At 45.9% G+C, this 27,828-nt stretch overlaps 3 protein-coding genes across 5 annotated transcripts; 1 reads left to right on the top strand and 2 right to left on the bottom strand.

Moving 5' to 3' along the window:
- Positions 1-376: 376 nt before the first annotated feature.
- On the top strand, positions 377-10,732 carry LOC135401664 (spastin-like). The gene is made up of 14 exons (XM_064634184.1): positions 377-828; positions 1,706-1,792; positions 1,848-1,931; positions 1,999-2,058; positions 3,565-3,722; positions 4,516-4,734; positions 7,899-8,045; positions 8,107-8,182; positions 8,245-8,336; positions 9,565-9,644; positions 9,794-9,916; positions 9,977-10,047; positions 10,333-10,373; positions 10,436-10,732. The coding sequence occupies exons 1-14, from the start codon at positions 555-557 to the stop codon at positions 10,556-10,558; spliced, it is 1,635 nt and encodes a 544-aa protein (XP_064490254.1). The 5' UTR covers positions 377-554; the 3' UTR covers positions 10,559-10,732.
- Positions 10,733-10,903: 171 nt separating this feature from the next.
- On the bottom strand, positions 10,904-24,982 carry LOC135401663 (USP6 N-terminal-like protein). 3 transcript variants are annotated; one of them, XM_064634181.1, is made up of 15 exons: positions 24,846-24,982; positions 24,026-24,117; positions 23,785-23,944; positions 23,684-23,726; positions 23,539-23,622; positions 22,651-22,683; positions 20,259-20,366; positions 18,656-18,765; positions 17,587-17,635; positions 17,467-17,532; positions 17,286-17,340; positions 16,318-16,578; positions 15,519-15,751; positions 14,670-14,936; positions 10,904-13,137 (listed from the first exon to the last, which is right to left on the bottom strand). In XM_064634181.1, the coding sequence occupies exons 2-15, from the start codon at positions 24,027-24,029 to the stop codon at positions 12,913-12,915; spliced, it is 1,698 nt and encodes a 565-aa protein (XP_064490251.1). In that variant the 5' UTR covers positions 24,030-24,117; positions 24,846-24,982; the 3' UTR covers positions 10,904-12,912. The 3 variants fall into 3 exon arrangements, with proteins under 3 accessions (XP_064490251.1, XP_064490253.1, XP_064490252.1); XM_064634183.1 differs by lacking the exon at positions 14,670-14,936; XM_064634182.1 differs by lacking the exon at positions 22,651-22,683.
- A 778-nt stretch (positions 24,983-25,760) lies between these two features.
- On the bottom strand, positions 25,761-27,757 carry LOC135400141 (uncharacterized protein CG1161-like). Its single transcript, XM_064631876.1, has 4 exons — positions 27,547-27,757; positions 27,356-27,465; positions 26,319-26,562; positions 25,761-26,081 (listed from the first exon to the last, which is right to left on the bottom strand). The coding sequence occupies exons 1-4, from the start codon at positions 27,631-27,633 to the stop codon at positions 25,938-25,940; spliced, it is 585 nt and encodes a 194-aa protein (XP_064487946.1). The 5' UTR covers positions 27,634-27,757; the 3' UTR covers positions 25,761-25,937.
- Between the last annotated feature and the right edge of the window lie 71 nt (positions 27,758-27,828).

Raw genomic sequence — 27,828 nt, 5'->3', positions numbered from 1 at the left:
AAACGCGCTAAAAGAAAAATAATCAAATAACGGATCTTAGCAATGATGATTTAAATAGCATGCATTGAATTGAAAAAAAAATGAAACACGAACTTCGAACACATATATACTCTTTCGAATGGGCGATGTTGAAGCTTCGAAGCCTGAGGCCACAGAAACCGAAATTGCAAAATTCCCATATCGGACCCCCCTCCTGGGAACAAGGCTAACCGGAAGTCGCGCGTCGCTAGTAATAAATTGCGCTGTAATGTGCAAATTCTGTAGTGAGGTTACGTTAGGTTAGGTCAGTACATTTTACACGCGCGGGGGGGGGTCCGGGGGGGGGGGGTTTCCCCCCCGCAGTTGTTCGAGACTGTGCTCACTTCCGTCTAAGCCTCGTTCCCAGGGTTAGATCGGAGGGGGTCCAACTCTTGCAGAAACACCCATTTACCTTGAACGCGATCGGGAATGGTGTAAGCGTAGTGAACGGTGTGAAAACTACTGTGTGAACCCTTGTTGGAAGAAGAAGAAATGCGAATCGTGGTGTAAATAGGGAGCGATGTGTGGTTGGTGTTATGCTTGCGAAGTCAAATGCGCGCTTTTCAAGGAATGCATCGCGTCAGCGTTTCCTGGTGTCATTCTTGTGGGCAATTCATAAGTGGTTGTTGAATTTTTGGTTCATGTGCTGTCTTGCCGTTCAGACAGTGCTGTCATTTCGCCATTCTCAGCTGTGCGATATGGCGACCGCCAGTGAGACTGATCTGAACCTGCTTGTGCGCCAGAAGCAGCATCACAAGAGAGCCTTCGACTGCATTTCAAAAGCTCTCAAACAGGACGAAGAAAATGAAGGTGATAAATTAAATGTCCCGTAATTAATGTGGAACCTGTAACGTTGCGTATCGCGCAGTGGCCGTCATGCACTTCAGAGAGGTAGTTGTAAAATGTGACTTGTGATGCCTTCAGAAAATTATCACAGGGCTGTGCTCCAGCAGTGTGAACAACTCCAGAACAAATTAAAAGCGCGCAAGCGAGCTGGCACACTCTGTGCTCTAGTCATCAGACTCGTGGAAATGTTGCCTGTCTAAAAATATGTAATTGTTACTATCACGTACCTTTATAGAAAATGGGAACTGACTATAATTGGGTTCTTCGATTTTGTGCCGGAGTCCCTTCGGAGTCCCAGAGGTCCTTGAACTTGGGGTGTCACGGGAAGCCTCCAAAGGGGTGAATCACGATATCAGCCAATACAGGTCCAGGAGGAAATCTGGATATCCTCCTTTTAGCATCCTAATCCCAGCCAATCCTAAAGACCAGCTTTCAAGGATCTGGGACACGTGTTGGAATGCCCCAGTCATTCAGTGTCATTCCAAGTACTTCTTGTGTGGTGACTTGCTCCTACCAGTGCAAGTGCTGTAGGATGTCACGGAACACAATATTGACACGTAGACATGTAACGTCTGAGCTTTAGTTACACTGGCAAAGTTTGCGTGTTGTAGCCACAGAACAATAAGAATGCTGGTCTCTGGACCCATTTCAAAGTTTTAACCAAAAATCCCTGATGACATACATATCAACTGGGGAAGGACACACTCAATTTTCCCCAGACTTTTGTTAGGACAGGCTTTAGGGAGGACGAGCACTTCCCCAAAGGACCACCAGCGGACTACGGAAAATGGGGTGCAAAAAAAAAACGGTCAGCAAATTACGTGTCTACTCTTCGATGCAGGTTGCAAGGAGACTGCCATCGAACTGTACCGCAGGGGCATAGAAGAACTCAACAAGGGAATTGCCATTGACTGTTCGCGGGGTCAAGGTAGGCAAAGAGAAACTTCCTCCCCTCACGGTCCGCTCATTAAACGTGGACGCAGGACCCCTATGGGAAAGGGCGCAACGGCTCAAGGAAAAAATGCACACCAACTTGGAGATGGCCAAGGATCGTCTTCAATTTCTAGGTACGGTATTCTCGAGGTGCACCACGTCCTTTTTAAGATTTTTAAAGGCGTGTACTCGTATGTGCAGAGAGCATGGTGAAGATACAGCATTTGGGAGACCACTTGCCGCTGCATGACGGTCGACGAGGTCAGTTGCCATGCCGACGTCCACCTCCTCAAGCAGTATCATCTAGGTTTAAACCAGGAATGTTCTCAGCAGCCGTGAGAATGAGCCACACTTCATATTCGCATGGTGAAGGGGTTCGATAAACCACAAAGAAAGCCCTAGCAGTCTTCTAACTTAGCTACAAGTAACTTGTAACTGTAACTTTTGGTTGAAGTAACTGTAAAATGTAGCTAAGTAAGTTAAGGTATGGCAATATTTTCCACGTGTCACTTCTGGGCGTCGTTTCGTCGAGGCTTCAAATACCCTGCCGTTTTTCCCAAACGGGAATTGCGCACGAATTCCGTCATCTCATGGGCAGCCAGGATGACTTGGACTAACTCGCACCGTGCTGTTAGTGCCCATGGGAAATCCTCTGTTTTGTAACACGGTATAACTGTACTAGGTCTGTACAAGCGCAAAAACAAAGTTTCTGAGAGTTTAGGCTTTATTAGGCTTTTTCGCTTAACTAACTAGTAATGTAAGTAGGTTACATTTCAAACAAAGTAACTGTAATCCAGTTACTATTTTTGCGGGCCAACTGTAACTTAGCCATGACTTGGCTCTACCATCCGCATGTAGATATGGTTGTTGAAGAATGGGCACAAAAGGGGGATACTGGCACGTTGATAACTTACGTTGAATGCAGACGGCATGATGCAGTCGTGTTCTACGGTCTACACTTATGGGGAGTACTTGAAGTACCAAGCACTCAAGTACTACTTTAAGTACATTTCTTAGTGCTTGTACTTTGTTTTGTACATTTCACTTCTGTAAGAAATTTCCGTATCGTCAAGTAGGGAGGAACGGACTCCCTTTCACAATGTGTAACTTGTACCATACTTTAAGTGCATCTGTTCAGTATTTTTCCATCAAGTTATTCAAGCACCCAGCTGACAATGCAGAAAAAGAAAAGGATGTATCAGTGAATAACTTTTGTGCGTGTTTGGGCCATTTTAGAACAAGAAAAGTGCGGTGCTGACCAGTCGGGAAAGGAATACGAAAATAAACATTAAATCAAACTGAAGTGGAACATGAAAATGAAAATGCAGGTTCAAAGTTTATACGTTGTGCACTGCATAGGCAGCATGGTAATTTTAATGCAAACTATTCCATCTGTTTCAGTTCATATTCACGAGTAAGCAATGAACTGACCATGATTTGCGCCTGCAAGCACTCGCTAAAAATGCAAACGAAGAACATAATTCCTTTCTCACTTTTTGTCACCACTGAACAGTGAGACACGAAGTGATACAAACAACAATGGACTTTACGAGCACTCCAAAGTCCTTTTCTAGGTACATTGTACTTTTGAGTACATTTCCAGAATGGTACTTTGTACTGTGCTTCAAGTGCCAACAATGACAGGTACTTTTGAGGTACTTTTCCCACCAGTGACGGTGTGCACCAGGAAGCCTCGGATCAGGAGAGACCGAAAAGAAGTCGTACAATTTGGTATTGGACCGTGTTTTCCGCACATTTCCGTTCCAGTTCCGACGAGCAAAGTTCCATCCGCAGCACCAAAGCCAGTCAGTCGATCGCAGACTCTTCCTCGTACCCTTCAAGCCAAGAAGGGTACCTCTCCTTCACGGAAACCTGAACCCACACCGCCGTCTTCACGAAGAAGAACTCTGCAAAGTGCTCCCAGGGTACGTGAGCAGGGTACCAGAGCAGGGTACCAGAGCAGGTGTATTAAAAGGGAATCTGGCCATTAATGGGACATGCCAGTACCTGATGCTCCGCCCACTTTTTGAGCTGTCTGACCAATCAGCCTATCCTCACTTGTCTGTCCCCCATATCTTACATGGGGGCAGCGCCATTTTGGGTGGCAAGTGGATTGGATTGGATTGAAATGGATACTACTCGTGATATGCAAAAGTAGCAGATTTTTTGTGCCAGTTGTTGTTCCGCAGCCGGCAGAACCACCTGCTGGTACACGTCGTCGTTGGTACGATTTTTAAAAATTAAACAACGTGACTCGTAGGAATAAAAAAAGGCGAGAATGTTTATGACTACAAAATTCAGTAAGTAGATTCGAGATTGTACAGCACGGTGCCGTCTTTCTTATTATTTCGTTGTGATCGCCATGTTCACGAGGCCTAACAACGACGACAAAACGTATTATTTTCAGTTACATATCAATAGCGGAGCTCAATTTGAAACAGTTTCTCAAGAAACTGTAGTGGTTTGTAGAAATTTGTCACAAAATTTCCGATTCACCGCGTTTGCCATTTTGGGTGGCAGTCAGGTGTCATGGCGGCCCCCGTGGTAAAAAGCAAATCAATGAAGGGTGCACAACTGTGATTGACTGGTCGATACTCTTTTTTAGGCTCCTCCCAATAGCCAGACTCCCTTTTAATACGCGGCTCCGGTGCAGACGACAGCACGTTCTCAAAGCACCAATGACGTGAAAGATTTCACGGAGAACTTCTGTATTGTCAGGTGGCGCCTAAAGGCTCGCCTCAAAGGGGAGGAGCTGCACATGCCGTGCGCACCGCACGTGTAGCGGGACTCAAGGGCGTGGAATCGAGGCTGGCGCACATGATCCTCGATGAAGTAGTCGACAGCGGCCCCGCCGTGCTGTTCTCGGACATAGCCGGCCAAGAGGTGGCAAAGCAGGCTCTGCGGGAGATGGTCATCTTGCCTGCCGACAGACCGGAGGTACTGTAGGGACGGTGGTCATTTTGAAAGAGAGTCTGTAACTTGAAAGTGTCGACATCTGTAACGTTTGAGGCTTTGTGACAGTGTACAATTGCTGTCATACTTAAGTGGAACGCTTAACTTAACAGCATGGCGAAGCACTGGTTAAGTCCCAGTCCGTAGCGGTTGTGGTGTGGCAATAGACCGGAGGTACTGTAGGGATGATGGTCATTTTGAAAAAGAGTCTGTAACTTGAAAGTGTTGACATCTGTAATCTGTAATGTTGGAGGCTTTGTGACAGTGTACGGTTGTTGTCATACTTAACTGGAACGCTTAACTTAACAGCATGGCTGAGCACTGGTTAAGTCCCAGTCCGTAGCGGTTGTGGTTTGGCGATAGACTGGAGGTACTGTAGGGACGGTGGTCATTTTGAAAGAGAGTCTGTAACTTGAAAGTGTCGACACCTGTAACGTTTGAGGCTTTGAGACAGTGTACGATTGCTGTCACACTTAAGTGGAACGCTTAACTTAACCTGAGCTGAATAGACGCCAGCGTGGCGGAGCACTGGTCAAGTCCCAGTCCGTAGCGGTTGTGGTTTGGCGATAGACCGGAGGTACTGTAGGGATGATGGTCATTTTGAAAGAGAGTCTGTAACTTGAAAGTGTCGACACCTGTAATGTTTGAGACCTTGTGACAGTGTGCAATTGCTATCATACTTAAGTGGAACGCTTAACTTAACAGCGTGGCGGAGCACTGGTTAAGTCCCAGTCCGTAGCGGTTGTGGTTTGGCGATAGACTGGAGGTACTGTAGGGACGGTGGTCATTTTGAAAGAGAGTCTGTAACTTGAAAGTGTCGACATCTGTAACGTTTGAGGCTTTGTGACAGTGTACAATTGCTGTCATACTTAAGTGGAACGCTTAACTTAACAGCATGGCGAAGCACTGGTTAAGTCCCAGTCCGTAGCGGTTGTGGTGTGGCAATAGACCGGAGGTACTGTAGGGATGATGGTCATTTTGAAAAAGAGTCTGTAACTTGAAAGTGTTGACATCTGTAATCTGTAATGTTGGAGGCTTTGTGACAGTGTACGGTTGTTGTCATACTTAACTGGAACGCTTAACTTAACAGCATGGCTGAGCACTGGTTAAGTCCCAGTCCGTAGCGGTTGTGGTTTGGCGATAGACTGGAGGTACTGTAGGGACGGTGGTCATTTTGAAAGAGAGTCTGTAACTTGAAAGTGTCGACACCTGTAACGTTTGAGGCTTTGAGACAGTGTACGATTGCTGTCACACTTAAGTGGAACGCTTAACTTAACCTGAGCTGAATAGACGCCAGCGTGGCGGAGCACTGGTCAAGTCCCAGTCCGTAGCGGTTGTGGTTTGGCGATAGACCGGAGGTACTGTAGGGATGATGGTCATTTTGAAAGAGAGTCTGTAACTTGAAAGTGTCGACACCTGTAATGTTTGAGACCTTGTGACAGTGTGCAATTGCTATCATACTTAAGTGGAACGCTTAACTTAACAGCGTGGCGGAGCACTGGTTAAGTCCCAGTCCGTAGCGGTTGTGGTTTGGCGATAGACTGGAGGTACTGTAGGGACGGTGGTCATTTTGAAAGAGAGTCTGTAACTTGAAAGTGTCGACACCTGTAATGTTTGAGACCTTGTGACAGTGTGCAATTGCTATCATACTTAAGTGGAACGCTTAACTTAACAGCGTGGCGGAGCACTGGTTAAGTCCCAGTCCGTAGCGGTTGTGGTTTGGCGATAGACTGGAGGTACTGTAGGGATGATGGTCATTTTGAAAGAGAGTCTGTAACTTGAAAGTGTCGACACCTGTAATGTTTGAGACCTTGTGACAGTGTGCAATTGCTATCATACTTAAGTGGAACGCTTAACTTAACAGCATGGCTGAGCACTGGTTAAGTCCCAGTCCGTAGCGGTTGTGGTTTGGCGATAGACTGGAGGTACTGTAGGGACGGTGGTCATTTTGAAAGAGAGTCTGTAACTTGAAAGTGTCGACACCTGTAACGTTTGAGGCTTTGAGACAGTGTACGATTGCTGTCACACTTAAGTGGAACGCTTAACTTAACCTGAGCTGAATAGACGCCAGCGTGGCGGAGCACTGGTCAAGTCCCAGTCCGTAGCGGTTGTGGTTTGGCGATAGACCGGAGGTACTGTAGGGATGATGGTCATTTTGAAAGAGAGTCTGTAACTTGAAAGTGTCGACACCTGTAATGTTTGAGACCTTGTGACAGTGTGCAATTGCTATCATACTTAAGTGGAACGCTTAACTTAACAGCGTGGCGGAGCACTGGTTAAGTCCCAGTCCGTAGCGGTTGTGGTTTGGCAAGCTGGGCGATTATCTTAAGCCACAACCATTCTCGGCTGCACACTCACACTTTCCACTGGTGGCACAGGCTGTTTTACGGTGCTGCCATCAGGATGCTACACATACACATAACTAGAGAACTTCATGAGTGTCCCGCGGTATTTGGTGACATACATAGTTATTGTACTCGTTATGGAACTATAGACTGAGCTTGGCTAACACTTTGAGCTTAAAGGGGTTGCAAAACAATTTCTAAACTTTGGCAGAGGTAACATTGTAACTATCGATTTTATGTCTACTAAACATGCAAATCAAAACGGTGTCTTTCTGCAACCCCGCATTACAAAGCTATTGCACCCCGAAGGTCGCGCTCGGGGCGAGCTCCCACGTTGCTCTCAACTCTTCACTTCCTTGCCCGTTTCCATGACGACGGAGGCGGTTGTAAAGAGAGAGCTGGCCACCAGAGAACGGCTTCTGTTATTGTGACGTTTAGGTATTTCGGGCAAGCATGCATGGATAAGATGTCACTCTCTATTTGTCTGCCGACACCTCTTACTGCTGTCAACGGTGGCTTGAAAAAAATCGCAGTTTAAAAAAACCTAACAGTTAAAAAAAAACAGTTAAAAAAACAGAGCGGGACTTTGCATGCCAAATCCATGGACTACAACATATGTTGTTGTTGTTGTTTGCTCTTCATTTATACATCCAAAACATTGTAGGCTGTTCCTGCTACGGTCGCCAAAAGGCGATTAGCAGTATATAATCAATAAATAATAACAAATAAATATGAAACAAGCCATACATTTAGCACGTTGCATATGGTGTCCCAACCCCTTTAATCTTAGTCTCTTGTCTACAGCTGTTTACGGGTCTGCGCACTCCACCCAAGGGCCTGCTGCTGTTTGGTCCCCCGGGCAACGGCAAGACAATGCTGGCCAAGGCAGTGGCCCACGAGTCGAACTCAACGTTCCTCAACATTAGTGCCGCCTCCCTTACCTCCAAATATGTAGGTTACATGTTTCTTTGCCTTCCTTCCTTGTTCCATTTACGATGCGGGTTTCTTCCAGGTGGGAGAAGGAGAGAAACTGGTGAGAGCCCTGTTTGCAGTGGCCAGGGAGCTGCAGCCCAGCATCATCTTCATCGGTTGTGACTCCCCGCGGATGTATCAGAGGCGAGAGCTGTAAACGCTCTTCCTTTCCGTGCAGATGAGGTGGATTCGCTGCTCAGCGAACGGAAGGAAAACGAACACGAGGCTACACGTCGGCTGAAGACGGAGTTCCTCGTAGAGTTCGATGGGGTGGGTGTGCAACTTTTCCTCTCTGTAGAAGCTCCCCCCCCCCCCCTCCAAGAGTTTCTCAACTGTGTACTTGATTCTTCTAATGGATTCATTGTTGAATAGTGACAGATGGCACACACCCAGAAGACAGAAAACGCGCTCTTCATCCGCGGACTCGTTACACTGAAAGCATCGCACTGCTTATAATTAGGGCCTGACTTTTTTGGGTTTTATTTTTGGCCAAATTCGGGGGGTAAATATCGGGTGATATTTTTCATTTGAAAATTCGGGTGTATTCGGGTTAAATCCCGTTACGGCATATTCCGTCGTCAGAAATTCGGGTGTATTCGGGTGATTTTTTTTTTGTTTAATAAAAATTTGTCTTATCATGGAACTAATGTTTAGCAATGTTATCAAACTTTATTTTAATGCACGCTTACGAGTGTGCCACGCGACCCGGATGTTTTCGGGTCGATTCGGGTTAAACCTGAATTTTACAGATTTCGTTCGGGGGGTAAATATCGGGCGGATACGGGTTTAACCCTAAAAAGTCAGGCCCTACTTATAATGGAGTCACTGTGGTCCTCCCATCTTCTCAACCACCGTGATCATTTAAAGCAATTGTCCCGTTTTATTTTCCATCATTGGTAATGCAACAGTGCAGACTGTCTCAATCCATTTCCTTTTGAAGGGGACAACTACTAGAGACGTTAAGAGAATCGCAAGCGCCCTCCGATATCGACTCTGTTGCTGCCAGCCAATGACAGCACAGTCCGTTGTGTCCGATATGTTTTACAGGCCAATGACTGCTTAAGCGTGAGGCGCTTAATGGTGGACGATGATTTATTCCTCATTTGTGAAGTACTTGATAGATGAAGGAAAGACACAGCAGTTAAACAAACCAGTTAAGCAGAAGGAACGTCACAATTCCTCCCATCGCGCATCCATTTCACTAAAACGTTTGGAAGTGTGCTCGACATCCCATTCTCAAGACGTACATAGGGAGTTTGGGTGCACTTAAGATTCTCTAAAACTCTGTATAGGGAGTTTTGGGTGTACATACGATTCTCTAAAACTCTCTACTGTTCAAAAAATCCTCCTGCCACTCGTTTAGTGTTCTGAGGCCCATCATAATTTCTGAAGGCTCATCTCTATGCAACAGCTAGCTCTTGCATCATATTCAAAGTAATGGAGACAAATTATACTCGAAACAAACTTAAGACTCACAATGTTTTGTTGCCTTTTATAGCTGCACTCTGGAAGCGAAGAACGGATTCTAGTCATGGGAGCCACCAATCGACCGCGGGAGTTGGACGATGCAGCACTTAGGTTTGTCTTATCTGGTTCATTAGCACCTCTTATCAAGCTTTTTACAAAGAAGAAAAAAAAAACATCCTGTAAACGTTGCAGAAAAAAGGTTTTAGCCGCTGAAGGACGTGCTAGCTCAATGAAAGGTGGGCTCGACTTTTAAATTTCAGGAGGTTCACGAAACGGGTGTACGTCACCCTTCCGGACCAAAATACTCGCGTCACTCTACTGGACAAGCTACTCCGGAAGCATAATAGTCCATTGTCTGCGGACAAGCTGAAGTATTTGGCCAAGTAAGTACCTGGCCGTCTGCGGGGCATAGCTTCAGCTACACACATCTCTTTCTTTCTTAGACTCACTGATGGTTATTCTGGGAGTGACTTGACTGCTTTGGCTAAGGATGCTGCCCTAGGTCCAATAAGAGGTACTGCATTCGTTTTTTTTTTCTTTTAATTTATACAATGATCCCAACCAAACAACGCCCGCTGGCTACTTCACGAGGTGTGTCGTTATCAGCGAACATTGCAACTTTTTCTTGTCGTGGCGTAAAGTCGAATCCCAATCTGTTGTTGCCTTTCTTGGCCGTTGCGATTATATTTTCACCAAATTACCACGAGTAATAGCGTAGACTATCGCACGCTGCAGTCAAGCAGGTCATTTTGCTTCCCTGTGTACGAGGCTCTCATGAAAGGTTGTTTCCCTTACCCAGAACTGAAACCAGACGAAGTCCGTTCTGTGGATCCCAAGAAGGTGAGGTGACACACAAAAAAGCTGTTTTTTTTATAAGGCGTCCCTCACCCATAACCTTTCAGATGCGGAACATCAGCCTGCAGGACTTCGTGGACTCGCTCAAGAAAGTGCGTCGCAGCGTGACGTCGCACAGCCTCGAGGCATTCGAAAAATGGAACCGTGATTTCGGTGACGTCACCGTGTGATTTGGACATACTGCAGGCTGTTTCTTTTTCCCCTTGTCTGTGCCAATACAGGCCACTCTGACATACAAGATGCAAATAGTGTTAATAGAGGTGCTTTTAGCAAATTTTTACGTCCACTTTTAAGTCTATTTTTAAGTTTCACGATGAAATAAAGATTTTGTACGACACAAAGAAGCTGCTTCATTCCATGAGTGGTGTGGAAGGAGCATAAGACAATCAATCAATCACTCACTCACTCAGGACTTCCGTGTGGAACAGAACCCTAGTCTTTAGCGCAACCTCGAGGTCAATAAGCAGACCGCAGGCCACACTCCACCGGTTTCTCAATATGCAGGATGAAACACAAATTGTTAGAAAAATTTATTTTGGTACCAAAAATTTCCTACACACAGACTGACATATTCCTCGTGTCCAGAGTATGTTACATATGGGGGTTACTATCAATTTTTAATTTTTTTTTCTTCTTTCTTCTTCTGAACATCGAGATGGTGTTGAGCATTACAGTATGCACAGCAGTCGAAAGACCCCCCCACTCGAAGAGGATGGGGGGAGGAAAAAAAAAAATACACGTGGGACGCTTGAGCGATGGTTAGTTTATGTACATCCAACGGGGCTAGCATTGTACATCGAAGGAGTTGCAAAGCACGTTTATGTACACACATTATTGGTTGTGAGCTGTATTGCTGACATATGTACATAGGAGTGTTAACACTTAACACACGTCAGGTAGCGTCATTATCGGCACAGATTGTCAAAATCTGTCGTTGTCGGGGGGGTGGATTTCGAACAGTCGTCGCACGCGGGTCGAAGAGAACGTTATTATTGCCATGCTGACGTTATTCTCGGAAGTCTTAAAAACGGTTGACGAGAAACTAAAAAAAAAAAACTAAGCTAACGTTACTCGGCACACAGGGAGCTGTTGCTTCTGAACGCCGCCGCGGCAGAAATCGTCGTGCACGGAGGAATGCATCGCACGTGGAGCATGCAAAACAACCGCGCATTCTTTTGCGGTACTGTACAAAACAAACTACGAGGTACAACGTAGGTGGCCAACGTAGATGATATATCCCCTTGCAGGTCTGCACAAAACCGTGGCCCGTGTTGATGGGAAGCGTAATACTGCGGAACCGCGGAGGACCTCAACGGTATAAAATCGGGAAGGTCAAGATATTAACACCATTGTGTTTTACACAATGCCTCCCCCGCGCGTTGGCTATGCCTCACGTACGTGTCTGTAGATGACACACCTTGTGCCATGATTCTTTTATTGCTTGTAGAGGGAGGCTACTAAAGGATGATAATGTACAGTACGCTCACCAATTTGTACTTCTTCGCTGCAACCGAGCTTTTTTTTTTTTCCCCGTGTGCCGCGCAAAAGTGTGGCGATTCTTCTTGCGACCCACCTTGTAACTACCGAGCCTCAAATTCTATATTCGCTTTACAAATAAAGAGCGGAGACGTTACCACGGGAACCTCATGTTGAGGAAGGAGCGTGGGTGTCCCGCAAGCGTAAAATTTCGTGCAACGACAAATTTGGAATGATGCTGTGGAATGCACAACCGAAGAGTAAGAAAAGGGACGTCACGACGTGTCAACGATCAACGCAATTGTATCGAGCAGTCAAAACCAGGATGCAATCAACAGGTAATCTGCAAACCGATAGTCGAGATAACAGTATATTAGAGCAATGTTGGGGGCGTAGCTGCCACTGAGAGAGGGCACCCTTGGTAGTATGGTCGAGCTATCTCCCGAAGGAAAGAACGTGGTTGATCTTATCTCTATTATTCCTGTCTCATTAAAGCATGCGGAGGGGCAATTGATACAGTCGCGACCTGCCCATTAGAACCTTTGCGAGTCTCCGTAAGATATTGCTTCAGAATTTGTCCACTGAGGTAGAAATCAGGCTTATCTAAATAATCGATAATCGCTTTGCCTCCAACCACACCCGACCTCGACTCAAAGGTGAGGGGGGGGGGAGGGCAATACATAAGTTACTACCAACGTGCCGAGCCCCGCTACGGAGTATATATTTCTACGAGTGGCTGTCCTATCGGCCCAGTTATGTGTTGACTGCGTCGGAATCTCTACACGGTAGAGAGAGCACGTACATTCGAGCACTGTTTGGCACACAGAAACAAAAGCGGAAACAAGTATCCATCGTTAACAAAGTTAAAATAAATTAAAGAGCTCGGGGAAATGCTCGCGGCAGCGTTTGTTCATCTATACACAGTTTCCTATGGCACACCCCTCCGGTCGCCCCACGGGACGGTGCCGCGAATATTAATCTGCCTCCTACTAGCCTCGACTTAAGATGCGCGGAACTATGTCCGGTCGAGGGCGGGGTAAGGTACCCATCACAGTTCCGTGCGCAGCGCCTCTTCTTCTTCCTGTGGACCGTCACAAGAACTGTAGTGAAGGTCCACGTGAATGGTAAGCTTGTTTGGGTCCTGGTTGGTGGGAGTCATGTCCCCGTTCGGGATGGGAGAGGAAGCCAACGGGGTCTCCCCTCCGCTCCCGTGGTGGTAGGGCACGTAGATGCGCACCGCATCGGGCGAACGAGACGCAGCTTCCAAGCTTTCCTGTACGAAAAGAAGTAAAATGAAATAAAACGAGACCGTTGAACAGAGAAGGAAAAGTTTTCGCTGCGGAGTGCATCTCAATACCGGTGACTATACATAGGGCCTGACTTTTTCGGGTTTTATTTTTGGCCAAATTCGGGGGGTAAATATCGGGTGATATTTTTCATTCGAAAATTCGGGTGTATTCGGGTTAAATCCCGTTACGGCATATTCTGTCGTCAGGAATTCGGGTGTATTCGGGTGATTTTTTTTTTGTTTAATAAAAATTTGTCTGAACGTGGGACTAATGTTTAGCAATGTTATCAAACTTTATTTTAATGCACGCTTATGAGTGTGCCACGCGACCCGGATGTTTTCGGGTAGATTCGGGTTAAACCCGAATTTTACAGATTTCATTCGGGGGGTAAATATCGGGCGGATACGGGTTTAACCCTAAAAAGTCAGGCCCTAACTATACAGTCGTGTCCAAACTTGAGGAGGAAAAGAAATATGGTCTGTCAACTACATATACGCTGTTGGAAACGAGGAGGCGCAACGGGGCGCCAGGAGAGATACTGCAGCGCCACCATGCAGCATACTGTCGAGTGGCCAGTCTTAACAGCCAACACGGTAGCGGAGTGAGTATGACGGATTACATTATCTGGCGCATGAAGGAGCGTGACCTCTGTTGTCCAGCCATCCTATCTGCGGCGCAGAAATATTTTGAGAAGTGACGGAGTAGATTTCTTTTCCTACTTTTTTACGCCCTGCTGGGGGCGCATGGGGGCGCTATTGCATTTCCTTATCTCTAATGGCACACGCAGTTGACGGACTAAATATCTCCTCCTCCTCGTGCTAACACAACCGTAGCAAGTGCGCAATGGTAGATTTCATTGATAAAATTTTCATTCACAATGATTTTTCATTGATAAAAAAAAAATCATTGATAAAAAAAATCGATTTCATTGATTGCATGCGTATTAATGTGTAGATTTCAATGATAAAATTTTCATTGTCAATGATTTGTCATTGATTAAAAAAATCATTGATAAAAAATTTTTAAAAATCAATTTCATTGATTGCATGCGTATTAATGTGTAGATTTCATTGATAAAATTTTCATTGACAATGATTTGTCATTGATTAAAAAAATCATTGATAAAAAATTTTAAAAAATCGATTTCATTGATTGCATGCATATTAATGTGTAGATTTCAATGATAAAATTTTCATTGTCAATGATTTGTCATTGATTAAAAAAATCATTGATAAAAAATTTTTAAAAATCAATTTCATTGATTGCATGCGTATTAATGTGTAGATTTCATTGATTTCATTGATAAAATTTTCATTGACAATGATTTGTCATTGATTAAAAAAATCATTGATAAAAAAAAATTTAAAAAAGCAATTTCATTGATTGCATGCGTATTAATGTACCAAAAAGGCTCGAGGAACACGAAACTTAGGTAGTCCAAAACACGATGTCACAGCGACGCACGTGTTCGCACAGGTTGATAGCTCATGCAGATTGTTGTAACGCAAGAGCTCACCCGATAGTCTACGTTATCGTAAAGGGATGGTGTGCGACGCAGCGTGGCCGAAGGACTCGAGAAGCTCGACAGGTCAGCGGCCGAGGTCTGCGAGGTCTCCGCCAAAGAAGTTCGAGAGCTCAAAGGGTCCACCACCGAGCTCGTCGCATCCTCATTGTCCCGAGGCGAAGCACGACGTAGGTTTTCGCACGACGCAGGGCCCCCGTTCTCAGCCGCACTGTCCCGCACAGACTCCCCGTGGCTCTCGTTGCTTCCGTTGGTCACGGCCTGGTTGGAGGGGGGAAAAAAAAAACTCTTCACCTCCAGCAGGCTATACGTTGTCATGTACTGTACTACTTCAGCCTTGGGTAACTTACTCAAAAAAAAAAAAAAAAAAGAAGTAACAAAGTTACAGTTACAGTTAGGGTTGCCACCGTGCCGGTATTATACCGGCACATCCGGTTATTTGGTCGCTCTGCCGGTAGGAAGGTGATACCGGCAGCCTTATGCCGGTATTTGTGGTTCATGATCTTTCATGGGGGCTTTTGCAGGGTTTTCTCTTCAACATTCCACCACAACTTGATCATTAGCATCATCGATGAGCATCATCGATCCTTCATTCTGTGTTGCTCCTAAAAGGTCGTGGAGGGTCCAGCTGGTTTGTTGACGACATGTGCTCCAAAGTTCCTTCGAGTGCTCCCTTGTAGGCATTCAAAAAAAATTGAACGGTCCGAATTGTTGGATGCGGAAATGCGTTGGTTCTATGGGGCGTTTGACGGCGCGAGAAGTTTTGCCAGAAAAATGGGGAAAGTCCGAATTATCGGTCAGCGACTGCACACGGTTACACAATGTCACGAAAATTGTCCAAACCTTTTTCTTGATGCACCTAGGTGAGGGAAGGGGCAACTCCAAGCCGAAGGGTCGTTGCGGTAGCTCCGACGGGGGCGGCCGCCCGGGGGGAATGGCCAGACCGTGTTTCCTGAGCTCCTCCATGGATGCCTGGAGTGCTTCCATGGCTGCATCGTCGTGGTAGCCAAAGTCCTGCTCCAGCCGTGCTTGCAAAAAGTCTATCATCTCCTCCATGCCCATCTTCAAGAGTGTTTCTGCATCGTCACAAACACGGCTCTTAAATGTCGAGCGGAGACCCTTTCAACAAGGTGCGAGCTGGGAATACCGCAGACGACCGACCGTTTATTCGTCTTGTGTCGAGGCACCGAAGTAGTAAGAGCGGAAATAAAAACTCACGTCGGTGCCTCGAACGATGATCAAGAGGTGTGAGTCTGACAGCCGCCACATGCTGGCATTTGTCCGCTCGTAACGCATTTGCTACCGCACCAGCTAACTGAGAGGGAAACAAACGTGTGCCGCGCATCTCACGTTGATAACACTGGTTGAGCTCGCATCCATCCCGTTTTTACTACTAAAGGATGTTAATGTACAGTTACGTAATGTACAGTTAATGTACGTCTTGCCTTGCAGCATATTTTTGCTTCCGTTGTCCTTTAAACCACATTTTGTCACTTCATTGTACTTAGATAATAGCCCGGTAATTCAAACTTGCGATAATTCAAAGAAAGAATTATCCTTAGAATTTCTGATTCCCTGCCGCAGCAGAGAAACCCAGGCCCCTTTCGCCATACTGTAAACTCTACAACGATGTATGACTCACTCCTGTGCAACCTAAGCAGCGTATAGGACATGGCGGTGAGGACGGGCTCTCCGTCCAGCACGTAGGCATCCCACAGACGGAGGGTGAGCGTGAAGGGCACACGGTCCAAGAAGCACTGGAAGAACCACTTGAGGGTGTACAGGGAAGTGTGGATCTCAAAGCGGTCCAGGTGCTTCTTCAGCTTGGGAAGTAGCTTGCTCAGCACTCGGTCGTGGTGCTCCTGGAAGCGACGCAGTTTGGGAAAACCCTGAATGAAGAACCCTAGAAAAAAAAGAGACTGCCGAGGATGAGTGCTCGTAAGGGCAGAGACAGGAACAGGGTGTCTGCCGAGTTGTAGCCTTCAAATTCCTCCGACATTTCCAGGTTTTTCACCGGCTATTTCGAGACCCCGACCAGAACCAAAAAGGGGATTTAGTGCACGTGAGCAGTTGAGTTAGACCTTGAGTTGCCTGTGGAGGAGTGCAACATGCTTAGATCGTTTTCGTTTTTGTGTCCAACAATTCGAACGCTTTGCATCTTACTCCCTGTGGGCGCACAATGGTTCAGCTTCATTTCAATGGCAGCGCTTCTTACTCCCTGCATAGAATACTGTCATTGGTTGAATATCACGTTCTGTGGCATAAAATGCCATGAAAGAACCGGAGAGAAAGCAAGAAAATGAGTGGACGTGCGTGAAAAGCGAATTAAAAGTAACTTGGATCTTAGCTTAAGTTACTTTGGCAAAGTTACCCGAAAAAGAAACAAGTTCCTCTGAAAGTTACCACGCCTCAAAAGTACCGAGTGAAGTTACAAGTTACCAAAAAAAAGGAACTTAGTTACGGTAACGAGTTACCTCGAACTCTGGTTTGCACTACTACAACACATTGCTGAAGAGATGTCCCCCGCCAGGGGGACATCTCTTAACTACCAAATTACCCTCCAAATTACTTAACTACCAAATTACTCTTATTAAGTACCAAATTACCCACCGTGCATGGCGTGCTTCTCGTCAGTCATCAATACGGATATGGCCCAAAAGGCATCCTGCAATACGCCAAAAAATCGTCGGAATTCCACTTTAAGCAGCGCTCGCGCGACAACAAGTCCCACGATTATAAGTAGACGCCACATCCCCAGAACAAAAAAGTTTGTGCTTATAGAGTGGCTCACCTCTTCGTTCATGTACATGAGTAGAAGAGCAGCTATCTGACTCATACCCTGACAGTATCCCACCTCCTGAAGAAGAGCTACGCATTGTTTACTTGCACTCTTACAACCAAACATTCTTACCGTATTGTAGACGGAGTACGCTGCCAAGACGTGGAAGAGTGCTTGTTGCCTGCACGCACGTGAGACATTATTTATTTTACACGCTGTCGCATTGTAAATAGAGCATGTAGCAGTTTAACGTAGTGACTACGTTTTTTGACTACGTAGTGACTACGTTATTTTTGTTAAAGCCTAAACTGCCTCTACGTCGTAGTCAAACGTGGCAGTTTAGGCTTTAACGAAAATGGCAATGGGGATGACCAGAGGAGAGAGTTGGTGTGAATCACAAATATGATATTCTTTTGAGAAAATGACTTTAGAGTATAAAGTTGAGGAGGTTTGTTTTTGTAAGTTACATTGCACAGTAATGAGGCACTGTTGAGGAGAAATAATTTATTGACTGATAGACTGAACTGAGAGAGAGTTTGATGCATCAAGTAGGAAAAGTAACTTCGATTTCGTTGCTCCTTTAAGATGATGAAGACCTACACACACGAGACATTGTTTATTTTACGCGCTGTTGCATTATTTATAAATAGTGCATGTAGCAGTTTAATGTTGTTTAATTAACATGCTAAGTTTAACGATTTTAACGATTTTTTCGCAGGTTTATCTCACATAAATGCATCCAATAACTAGGCAACAAATTATGCGTGCAGATGTGCGACTTAGGTTTTTCTGCACACACCCTGTATATTGGTTTGAGTTGAGTGTTACCCGAAACCCTGCACCTTAAAAGTCAGGCCCTGCATAGAAAATGTGTCTCAGTGTGCAACAGTACAAAGAGCAAATAATATGTACCCACACAACCCCACAGCTCACAGTTTATCAGAAATTTTACAGAAATGACGTTCATTCGCAACACGCAGCAGGAGTGAGGCGCATCATATTTTGCACCAAACATTACCAGGCCATCAGTCCATATCAATATGTACAAAATTATCTACACTTTTGTTCATTTATATTTTATTATCACTGTTTCATATATACTTGAGAGTTAGCTTGTTCCTGCAGCGAATACGTAGCTGAAGTGTCGAGATATTTGACAAGACATAGCAGCCCTCTAAATGGTCAAAATACTCAAGCTTACTTGACACCGTATCTCTCCCTGAACATAATGTGGTTGCGGTAGGTCCTGTTGACGTCCAGGTCGATCTGCCTGATGTCGGGCGACCACTTGCGCGCACGCTCCCGCATTTCCTGTAAGACAGCACTTCCTCGTGTGACTGAAGGCTAAAATGGTCAGGCAGTATGCGAACAAGATGTGATACAAAAAGCTATCACATTTAAAGGGACTATGAAACGATTTTTTTATTCGTTTCGTTCGAAAGAAGTTCTGAGTCTAGAACCGAAATTTTACTTTCGGCGCGCGAGCGGATTTCTCGGGAGCGAATTTAAACGGAGCGGCGAAGGGAGGACAGCTGGCGCCACGCCGTGACGAGCTGCCGAGCGGAGACACAACGGGTAACTTGACGCGACCACGGCCGGCTCAGCAACACGTCATCGTGACGTGTTGCCGAGCCGAGGAATCCCGCCAGGAGCATGCGCCGTAGGATCCCGCGTATGCGTTCATCGGGAGTGGAAATCTCCATGACAGCAGCTTTCGCGCGATCGCCAGATTTCGGCAGTGGCGGCAGCCACAGCGAGAGCTCGCGGCATTACTTGCCATTGTGCAACACCGGTGACGTAACGGGGAACCGAAGTGCGGTCCGTACAGTTACACCATCGGCAGAGAAATATGCGCGGGAGAGGAGGAACGCGGAAGAGACATTTCCAACGCGCGCTCCTCGCAGAGTGGAGCGATTTCGTCCGGAAAAATTTGTGGCATATTAGTTTCTCTGCGGGAAGAAGAGTTTCCATCGAAAAAAAGTATGGGGGTTCGGGAAATTTCATAGTCCCTTTAAGAGGGCTACAATGCCCCAAAATGGAGCCAATTTTTTTCTTACACGTTATTGATACGTTGTCCTCGTCAAGTGCTAATATGGATCATGACGTCCCATCTTCAGGCACGATTAAAACATTCTCGTCTCCCACCCCCAGAATGAACTGGGTACCAAATAAACTAAACTGAGCTGATAGACGCCATGCAAGTGATGGCACGAGTAATTGAACCTCTGCATGCAATAAGGGGATAAGTCGAAAAATCCCAAAATGAGAAAAGGGGCCTGATATGATTGTCCGTCCCATTGACACACATGCATTTCCTGTTTTTTACCACGCTGTAGCGGGCCAACAAATCGCAATAAGGTCCTAAGTTTTCATTGGCAAGTGCATACTGGTATGTACAGTGAACCCTCGTTATTATGACCATGGTCGTTCCGAAAAATTTGGGTCATAATGCGGAATTGTCATATTAACGGGGGACATTTGCGGAGGTTTCGCTAAATTGTTCCACAGGAGTATGGTCGTAAAGCGCGTATGTCAGATTATCGGGGGTCATATTAACGAGGGTTCACTGTAGATGTCATTGCAACAAAAGTAGTAAAAGGAGGATAAGTCGATGAAAGATGTTGTTCCAGCCTCAGAACATCAGTTCCTTCATGGATAAGTCGACTTATCCCCTTATTGCATACAGCCACTAATCAATGCCTGACAAACGGCTGTGTGGCCTGAGCCTCACACTGTGGGCGAGGGTGACATTCTTAGCCCAGACAGCACTGTTACAGTACCCACAGTACCCAGACAGTACCCACCCAGTATTTGCCTTCTTGTTCTGCTCTGATACGTGCTACGTCCAGCAGACGGAGCCACACCGCTGCTCGGACCGCGTTGGGCACGCCCTTGTAGATTCTTCGCCGGAGCTACAGTAAAGAGAGAGAGCACGTATCACTGACCACATAATGCATCAAAGCTATTATATGTGGATTAGAGAGCTGTCCACGATGTGTAGGATGGAACGGTTAAAGGCACTGTAAAGCGATACAATTGACAATCTCGGAAAATTTATAGATAATCCGAGCTCGTCCGTCTCCGACATGACGACACGCATCTCAACCCCTTTTGTATATCTCACCAAACTACGAGACGTAGAAAAACAATTATTTCTCGGTCAATACTTTGGCGCGCGGTACAATGCGACAGCTTGGAGTTTTAGAAAGATCTATATTTTTTCTGCGCATATCCACGCGTCCAATGTTACAACCCCCTTTAAAATAATCACGACTGCCACACTACAGTACTGTCTCATATATTCTCGCCAATTGCTGGACCTTCTTTGAACATCTCTGGGTGATAGAGAGAGCCAGTGTTGTTCTCACCATCAGCTGCTCAAACTTGGAACAACCAACTGTTCCACAACTCACAGCCTTTGGGATATCCCAAAAACACTGCATCAGGAATCTCATTAACGTCTGGTCTTAAATTCTAGCTCCAAGTTCAAAATGATTTAAAGGGACAGTCGCATCCGTTCCAGTCGATTTCGGGACTACCTATAGTGTCACTTCATTCTTCGTGGACCCACTGAACGCAGTATTGAAAATCCCGCACGAAAAGAGTGGCGTAGTTTGACTTATTCGATGGAATGTATGACAGGAGCAGACGCCGGACGTTGAGAGTATGCTGGAATTCCCTCTGTGGAAAAACTACAAAACAGCATTTCTAAGAACCAAGGAGGGCGTGACCTTGAGAAGAGGAATGCCGCGGTCATGTAGGCATCTGGACAGTGCCTTTCTCCTCTGACTCCCCTCACTTACACCCTCACACCCTTTCACCCTCTCGCTCATCTGCTAAGGGAGTGGCATCACGCTGCCGAAATGCCGCGGCCGTGCGGGCATCTGGACGGTGCCTTTCTCCTCTGACTCCCCTCACTTTCACCCTTTCACCCTCTCACTCATCTGCTAAGGGAGTGGCGTCACGCTGCCGGAATGCTGCGGCCGTGCGGTCATCTGGACGGTGCCTTTCTCCTCTGACTCCCCTCATTTTCACCCTCACACTCATCTGCCAAGGAAGTGGCGTCACGCCACCAGAGCCCCTGAAGCTGCGGAAGCAGCGCCGATTTAAAAAAAAAATTACCTAGTTTAATATCGAAACATTTTTTGAGACAAAAACATAAGCCAAGAAGGTTGTCAGCCGATTCCGAGCATAGTGGTATCGGTTTTGTAGACGGGTTTCCGGATGCGACTGTCCTTTTAAAGTACACACATTCAAAACACATACGAACAACAATGCGCAACCAAGGAGCCACAAAATAAATAAAATGGACTACGCAGGCGCCCTTCATGCACAAGCGTGCATTTTGCAGTGTATCCCACCGGTTTCTGCTTAAAGGGACAGCATCGACAGACTTTCACATTGTAATTGCATCCGACTGTGAGATACAATGGAGAAATATTTCGCACAGTGACTCTACTCTGGCCATCGCAAGAAAACGTGCAACAGTTTTCAGCTTTGGCTTTGGGTCGTAGCTTTAAAGAACCACAGAAAGCATTTTAGTGCTTAGTGACGCTAACACAGAATTAAAAAAAAAAAAGGAAAGCATTTCAGTCACTAGCCTTTTTTTAAACCAAGCCATTAACCTACCTACAAAAATGCACTATGCAAAGTGATTCATACGACAGACGCATAAATATCGCAGAATTCAATATCAAAAAATCGGGACCGTGCGCAACTGTGACAATGCCCGAAACTAGCCGCCCGGGTCATTTTTGACGTCATTACGGAACAGCCGGCTGATTGGTTTAGAGAAACGTCGTCTGCTACACGAGGAGTGATACAGGAGAGAACCGGGAAAAAAAAAAAAAGAAATCCTCCAACCCCGACTGGAGCGCATCCACTCTTCTAATCGTGATGACGTCACCGGTGACGTTTTTCCTCCTCTTGATTTCGCCCTGCAGAACGAGTTGAGCTGGAAAGTGCACGTCGCTGTTCGGGTGCACTTTTTTCTAAGAAAAATATTGCGTACGGATAATTTTTGTGTGTTTAGTTTACAAGTCACATCCAAGATGGCTTTCTGGGCTCTTTTAAGCTCTCTCCCCTTATGTGAGGGTTACACTGCAAGACTATCTACGTGTGGTACGCTACTGCAGACAAAAAACCGTAGCAAGCATGTGGCCACTACCTAACACAAAGGGGCAGCCATAAACCTACCTTGGCTGTATATTTTGTGTTCTTAAAGCGATCCTGGCAGAAAACAGTACACAACCATGTGTTAGAGAGTAGAACACTTTCACAATGGCATTATCAGACTTATGCATGGGTTTATGGAAACTGCTAAATATTTTTTGCAGCCCATCTGGTGGCCTTTTTTTTCACCCCTTTTTTTGTCCACGGGTCTCTGCAGTGAACGACAGCTACAAGTTCGTCAAGGTGGCCACTAAGGGGTGCTTAACTGCCAATCGTGGGAAGGTTACTTAAAAATAGCACCGAAGTTACAGCCAGCTTGTCAAAACAGTTTTTCCAGTTATTTTTCTTTTGCATAACTAGTCGCATCTACAAGCACCAGGTTGAAGTAATTTGTTACTTTACAACTACCTTTAATGAAATGAAATCTGTGTGTGCGCGCAAGTAAATGCCACTTTCAAAAACCTAATTTCAGCCCCGGCATTCTTTAACCGCAACTAAATTACATTATATGTAAGCAGTAGTTCTTTTTTCAAGCTATAGTCATTAAGCCTCCATCACTTTAGTCACATTTCCCACACTAAAAGTTTGTAGAGGAGCTTCAACAGGAGTGCTGGACCTTTCTCAGTATAAAGTTCCGTGAGCAACTTCATCACAGTTAAATTCTAAAGCTACTTTCACTAAAAGTGGTAACTAAGTACAGTTTGCAGTTCAGTTTTAATCTCTTCAATTAATTAGGAAGCACGTTTAGACCTAGGTACGGTAAGAAGTTACCTTTAACTTAATAACTGTCACAACCACCAAAGTTTGTAGCTACCCAAGACTGGCCCCCGCACGTACAAAAATGTCCATAATTGCAAGTATGGAAAAAAGACATTTCTATTGAATTTCTATTAAAAATTTCTATTTACCAACCTTTTCCGTGGTTGGATAGTATTTATCCCACGATCCCAGCATCTTGAGCCATTTGCCAATGCGGATGTTCTCCTGGTCCCGAACCTGAAAAGCACCGTGTCGTTATTGACCCCGTCTCGGGAGTGACCCCGTCCTTTTCTTCCACCTTTGCCTCATGGTCAGTGTATCTGTCGGGTAACCTGTGGTTGCTGCAAAAAACAATACGGAACGTGTATTCCGCAGCCCACTTGTCACTGGCCGACTCACTGTATGAAGCCATATTTGTCGGTGACGTGGTAGAGCTCGAACTTGGGGTCTTCCCAGGGGTCGACCACATTGTCCCTTCCCCGGTCGTAGCGGGCAACAATGGCCACGCGCTCTTCCGCAGCCCTTTCCAAGATTTCCTCTTCAGAGAGGTTCCCGTTACCTGAAGCATCCACACACAGTGTTGTGAGACTGGACTACTTTTTTTTTTTTCTTTCGCGAAACGAAACGGAAAAAAACTAACTCATTATCTGTGCACAGATGGACAGCCAGCACTGGGCATTCTCGTTTTGGGCACAGTGGATGAGAGCCTAATCCATCCATGCACGGCCAGGCCTTGAAGAAAAATGAAAGAGCTGTTCGATTACCACCGAAATAGACCGCACCATTGTGGTCTGAAATCAAAAACACTTTCAACGGGATATAGTGTCAGAGATGTGGGTTCTGCAACATTGTAGGTCACCACATTCCGGGCGCGATTCTTTCACGTCCGACCGTTTGAGCAGCGACGATGATCGTGGATTATATGCTTTATCGACCCAGCTCCGTTAGTGACTCTAGTCAGGATTTGTATGCACGAAGTACACATTATATAGATCCGGGGACACAGTTGCATGTTCAACACTTACTGCATCGGACAATCGCGCTAAAAATTTGACCAGCAAAGCCACGGGAAGACACACACCTTCACGGTATGGGTGTGTGATGTCCAATTTATGAGTATATATTCATTTTGGTTCAAGATTTGCATAACCCATAGTCACTGGTAGGCAAGAAAATGGGACAGATAATCGGCAACCGATCGCCCTCAATTCAATTGGAACGGTGACAGGGGCAAGGCACATCTCTGCAGCAGCATGAGGCTTCAATATTGCCGCGATGACAACACGAGCAGTAGGACGTTGGTATTCTGAGCTCCTAAAGCTAGGACATCAGAAAACTGACAGTGTCTAACCCTAACAATATCGACCACTAAAAAAACCAACAGTGTCACCCCAGCTCGACAGGAAGATCGTCTGCTCGCTTTAACGTCACCTCGTCATTTACGTTCTCATTACGCTTACCTGAAAAATCCACGTATGTCATCCGATTTCCGGGATGGTTCTCGTCTCATAAAATGTATTAAATAACACGAATAGCGGAACTCGGAAGCCAACATAAATACAGCATGGCGCATCCGCCTCTCGGTGTCACGTGACCAACGCCGTACCTGCCACCTGGAGGTGGTCGATTTTTGGCATGAGCATACAACAAAACAGCTAACTTGCACACCACGTTTACATTCACTTTGGACCAACAAAAGACGAGAGTTACACTTACTGGATAGTGTCGCTTGCTGATGGTGCGGGGGCGGTTGAGCGATCGCCCCCCTCTCCCCCCACCTGCCCCGTAAAAGCGTCAGCCACTGCTATGATGGCAGGGGCAGCAGATGGCAGGTTTCTTTGTCGGAGCGCGTAGTGGGGTAGGGGAGAGAGGTAAATCAAATATATAAACTGGCTTTTTAGGGGGGGGGGGGTTGTCCCTCCCCCCCTTGGCTCCCCCCGCCACTGTATGGTGGTGAGTGTGCATGCCCCTGGCACAAACACGCGGGCTTTATTACACAACAATGTCAGCTCGTCGACGTTTTGTGGTGTGATGTCTCAGGATCCGAGACGATAACTTTTCGCGCAAGCCAATCGTTCTTAAAGTATGTACAAAAGTTACACAGCTCCTTAGTCAAAAAACAAATTATGCGTGTAAGAAGGTCAAATAAAGACTGACACAACAAAAGGCATGTTACGGCAACACAACTTGTGTTCAGGCTATACAGTCTGACAAGGACAATGCAGGACGTTTCACAATATCAAATCTGACACATGCCAGCAGAATGTTCAGATCACAAGAGCGTTAGCATACACATAAACGTACAATTTGGAGTTGTATAAAGATTTGTGGCAGTTCAAGGCTTACAGGCGAGAGGAGAAAAGGCAGACCGGAGAGACGTGCGTCATAAATTTAATATAAATTGAAAATCTACATTCGGCGTAGTCACGACAAAAATTAATTTACAAAGGTCGTACACACGAAAAGTGCGTCGCCTTGATGCGAAACACAGTCCAGAGATTGCATGGGTGTAGTTGCCGTTACCATTAACGTCGCTGCAACGTAATGGCAGCTCAGTTGAGCATCGTGTGCTTGTCGTAGATGTTCCGCCGCTGTTCTTGCACCTGGCGTTTCCACTTGTCCTGCTGTTGGCCAACCTTGTTGAGGACGCTGCTGCTCGAGCGACGAGTGCGCTGCTGTATCGCCGGCGGAGCCTCCTGAAAAATTTACGAATTTACGAAAGGAGTGGTGAAAGACTCCTTCACATTTTTTTTCTCTTCAGTTTTGGTCATGGCAGATTGTGCAACAAATAATAATTACTATAACGACAAATAATGTATGCCACGATTGTAGCTCAGCCCTAGCGCGCGACAGAGATGTCCTGCAGTTGCGAGGCACTTGCCCCAGGTGAGTAACTAGCACTTTAGAACTGACGACAAAGACGGGACACCCACCAGGCTGACTTCTTCGTTGACATGTTCCTGGTAAGCAGCTTTGTGCTTGTTGAGGAGAGGGTCCAAGCACATGAGGAAGAGCATGTAGACAGTGAGGAGCGAGATGACCCAGATGATGAGGATCACCAGCACCCGAATAGTGGTGGTGTTACGACGCTCGTAGCGGCACTTGCATCGCGGGCAGAACTCGCTCTCGCGACCTTTTATGTCGGTCGCCTGCGGCAGGACTACACCCTCACAGTCGCTGTCAATGATACAGGTAAAGAGATGGATCGCATGAGAACGCTTATATCTACAGGGTTAGTCTAGCAAACGTTACACATTTTGATCGCATCGTAAAAATAGAAGACGGGGTTTATCCTACACCAAACTTTGTAGACTGGTAGCCATTTGTCTGAAGTTTTGTTGGAATTTTTTGTGAGCATTATGGTCCTGTAGAAGAAAAATTAAAAATCAAGCAAAATTTCACTCTATGCATTTTCTATGGCCTATCTCGCTCAAAAGCCGCCATTATCTGCTGCGTCTGCTTCATTTTCATTTCACCCCACACACAGGTGGCACCAGCATACAGAACAAGACTAGAACAAGAGGATTGGTGCATAACGTCAGAATCGGCATGTGACATCGTTGTAGGCAGCGCTACCTGTGTGAAGTGATCTGAATGTGAAGCAGACACAAGAAAAAATGGCGGTGTTGGCGTGGGATAGGCCATTGAAAATGCATGGGGCGAGATTTTGCTTTATTTTTAATTTTCTTTCTACATGACTATAGCGCTTACAAAAATTCGAATGAAACTTCAGACACATGGCTATCAGTCTGCAAAGTCTAGGATGAATCAAACCTAGTCTTCTATTTTTACAGTGCGATCGAAATGTGTAACGTTTGCTAGAATAACCCTGTAGGTGTAACGTTGCAAAGCGTTTCAGTTAAGAGTTATAACAACTGTACTTCTCCAGCCTCTGTTGAATATCTGGGAGATGAATGTTAGAAGTAGAACCCCTGGTTGGGGGTTTGGGGACCTTTTCTATATCACTCACCAGCGTCTTGGTGATACATTCATGATGTACAGCTTTCTGTTGGTTTGCGACCCGCTGACGACGGCGGTGCTCGGACAGATGCACTTACATCGTACGTCTTCATATTGAGCCTGGAAATGAAAACGTTTCCTCCGTCGGTGTTCAAGATGGCAAGGAACACATGACAGAGGTGCATCGGGGGTGAAACTTACATCGGCAACAGCTGCGAAAACCGATATTGCTAGGAGAAAGCAAAAAACGTTCCGTATACATCCTGCTCCGCCCATTTTGGATTTCATGTGCTGGGTACGACGAGATTTTTTTTTACTGCTTTTTACGCAGCATTGTACAATGACTCCACATCGTTCATTTTCATAATACACCCCCACTAACCCAACCACCCAACCGACCTCACTAGTGTTGCACTACTGCCATAACCGCTGCTTCCGGTTGCTCAAATAGCCTCGTTCTCTCTTTACTACTCGCCCCAGTGT

Source organism: Ornithodoros turicata, chromosome 7 (assembly GCF_037126465.1).
Source record: "Ornithodoros turicata isolate Travis chromosome 7, ASM3712646v1, whole genome shotgun sequence".
NCBI classification, from domain to species: Eukaryota; Metazoa; Arthropoda; class Arachnida; order Ixodida; family Argasidae; genus Ornithodoros; species Ornithodoros turicata.
The sequence above is the reverse complement of the archived record's forward strand: the minus strand, read 5'-3'. Positions and strand labels throughout refer to the sequence as shown.

What these genes read in the sequence shown, in the direction of transcription:
- LOC135401663 (XM_064634181.1), bottom strand. An exon ending in ACACTGACCATGAGGCAAAG is followed by an intron (nt 23,623 to 23,683) that starts GTGGAAGAAAAG and finishes GGTGCTTTTCAG; the next exon opens with GTTCGGGACCAGGAGAACAT. An exon ending in AGGGAGAGATACGGTGTCAA is followed by an intron (nt 17,636 to 18,655) that starts GTAAGCTTGAGT and finishes ACGTGCGTGCAG; the next exon opens with GCAACAAGCACTCTTCCACG.
- LOC135401664 (XM_064634184.1), top strand. Translation starts at nt 555, where the DNA reads ATGCTTGCGAAGTCAAATGCGCGCTTTTCAAGGAATGCATCGCGTCAG. An exon ending in CTCTGCAAAGTGCTCCCAGG is followed by an intron (nt 3,723 to 4,515) that starts GTACGTGAGCAG and finishes CTGTATTGTCAG; the next exon opens with GTGGCGCCTAAAGGCTCGCC. An exon ending in GCCCAGCATCATCTTCATCG is followed by an intron (nt 8,183 to 8,244) that starts GTTGTGACTCCC and finishes CTTTCCGTGCAG; the next exon opens with ATGAGGTGGATTCGCTGCTC.
- LOC135400141 (XM_064631876.1), bottom strand. Translation starts at nt 27,633, where the DNA reads ATGAAATCCAAAATGGGCGGAGCAGGATGTATACGGAACGTTTTTTGC. An exon ending in TTTTCGCAGCTGTTGCCGAT is followed by an intron (nt 27,466 to 27,546) that starts GTAAGTTTCACC and finishes TTTCATTTCCAG; the next exon opens with GCTCAATATGAAGACGTACG. An exon ending in AATGTATCACCAAGACGCTG is followed by an intron (nt 26,563 to 27,355) that starts GTGAGTGATATA and finishes TATCATTGACAG; the next exon opens with CGACTGTGAGGGTGTAGTCC.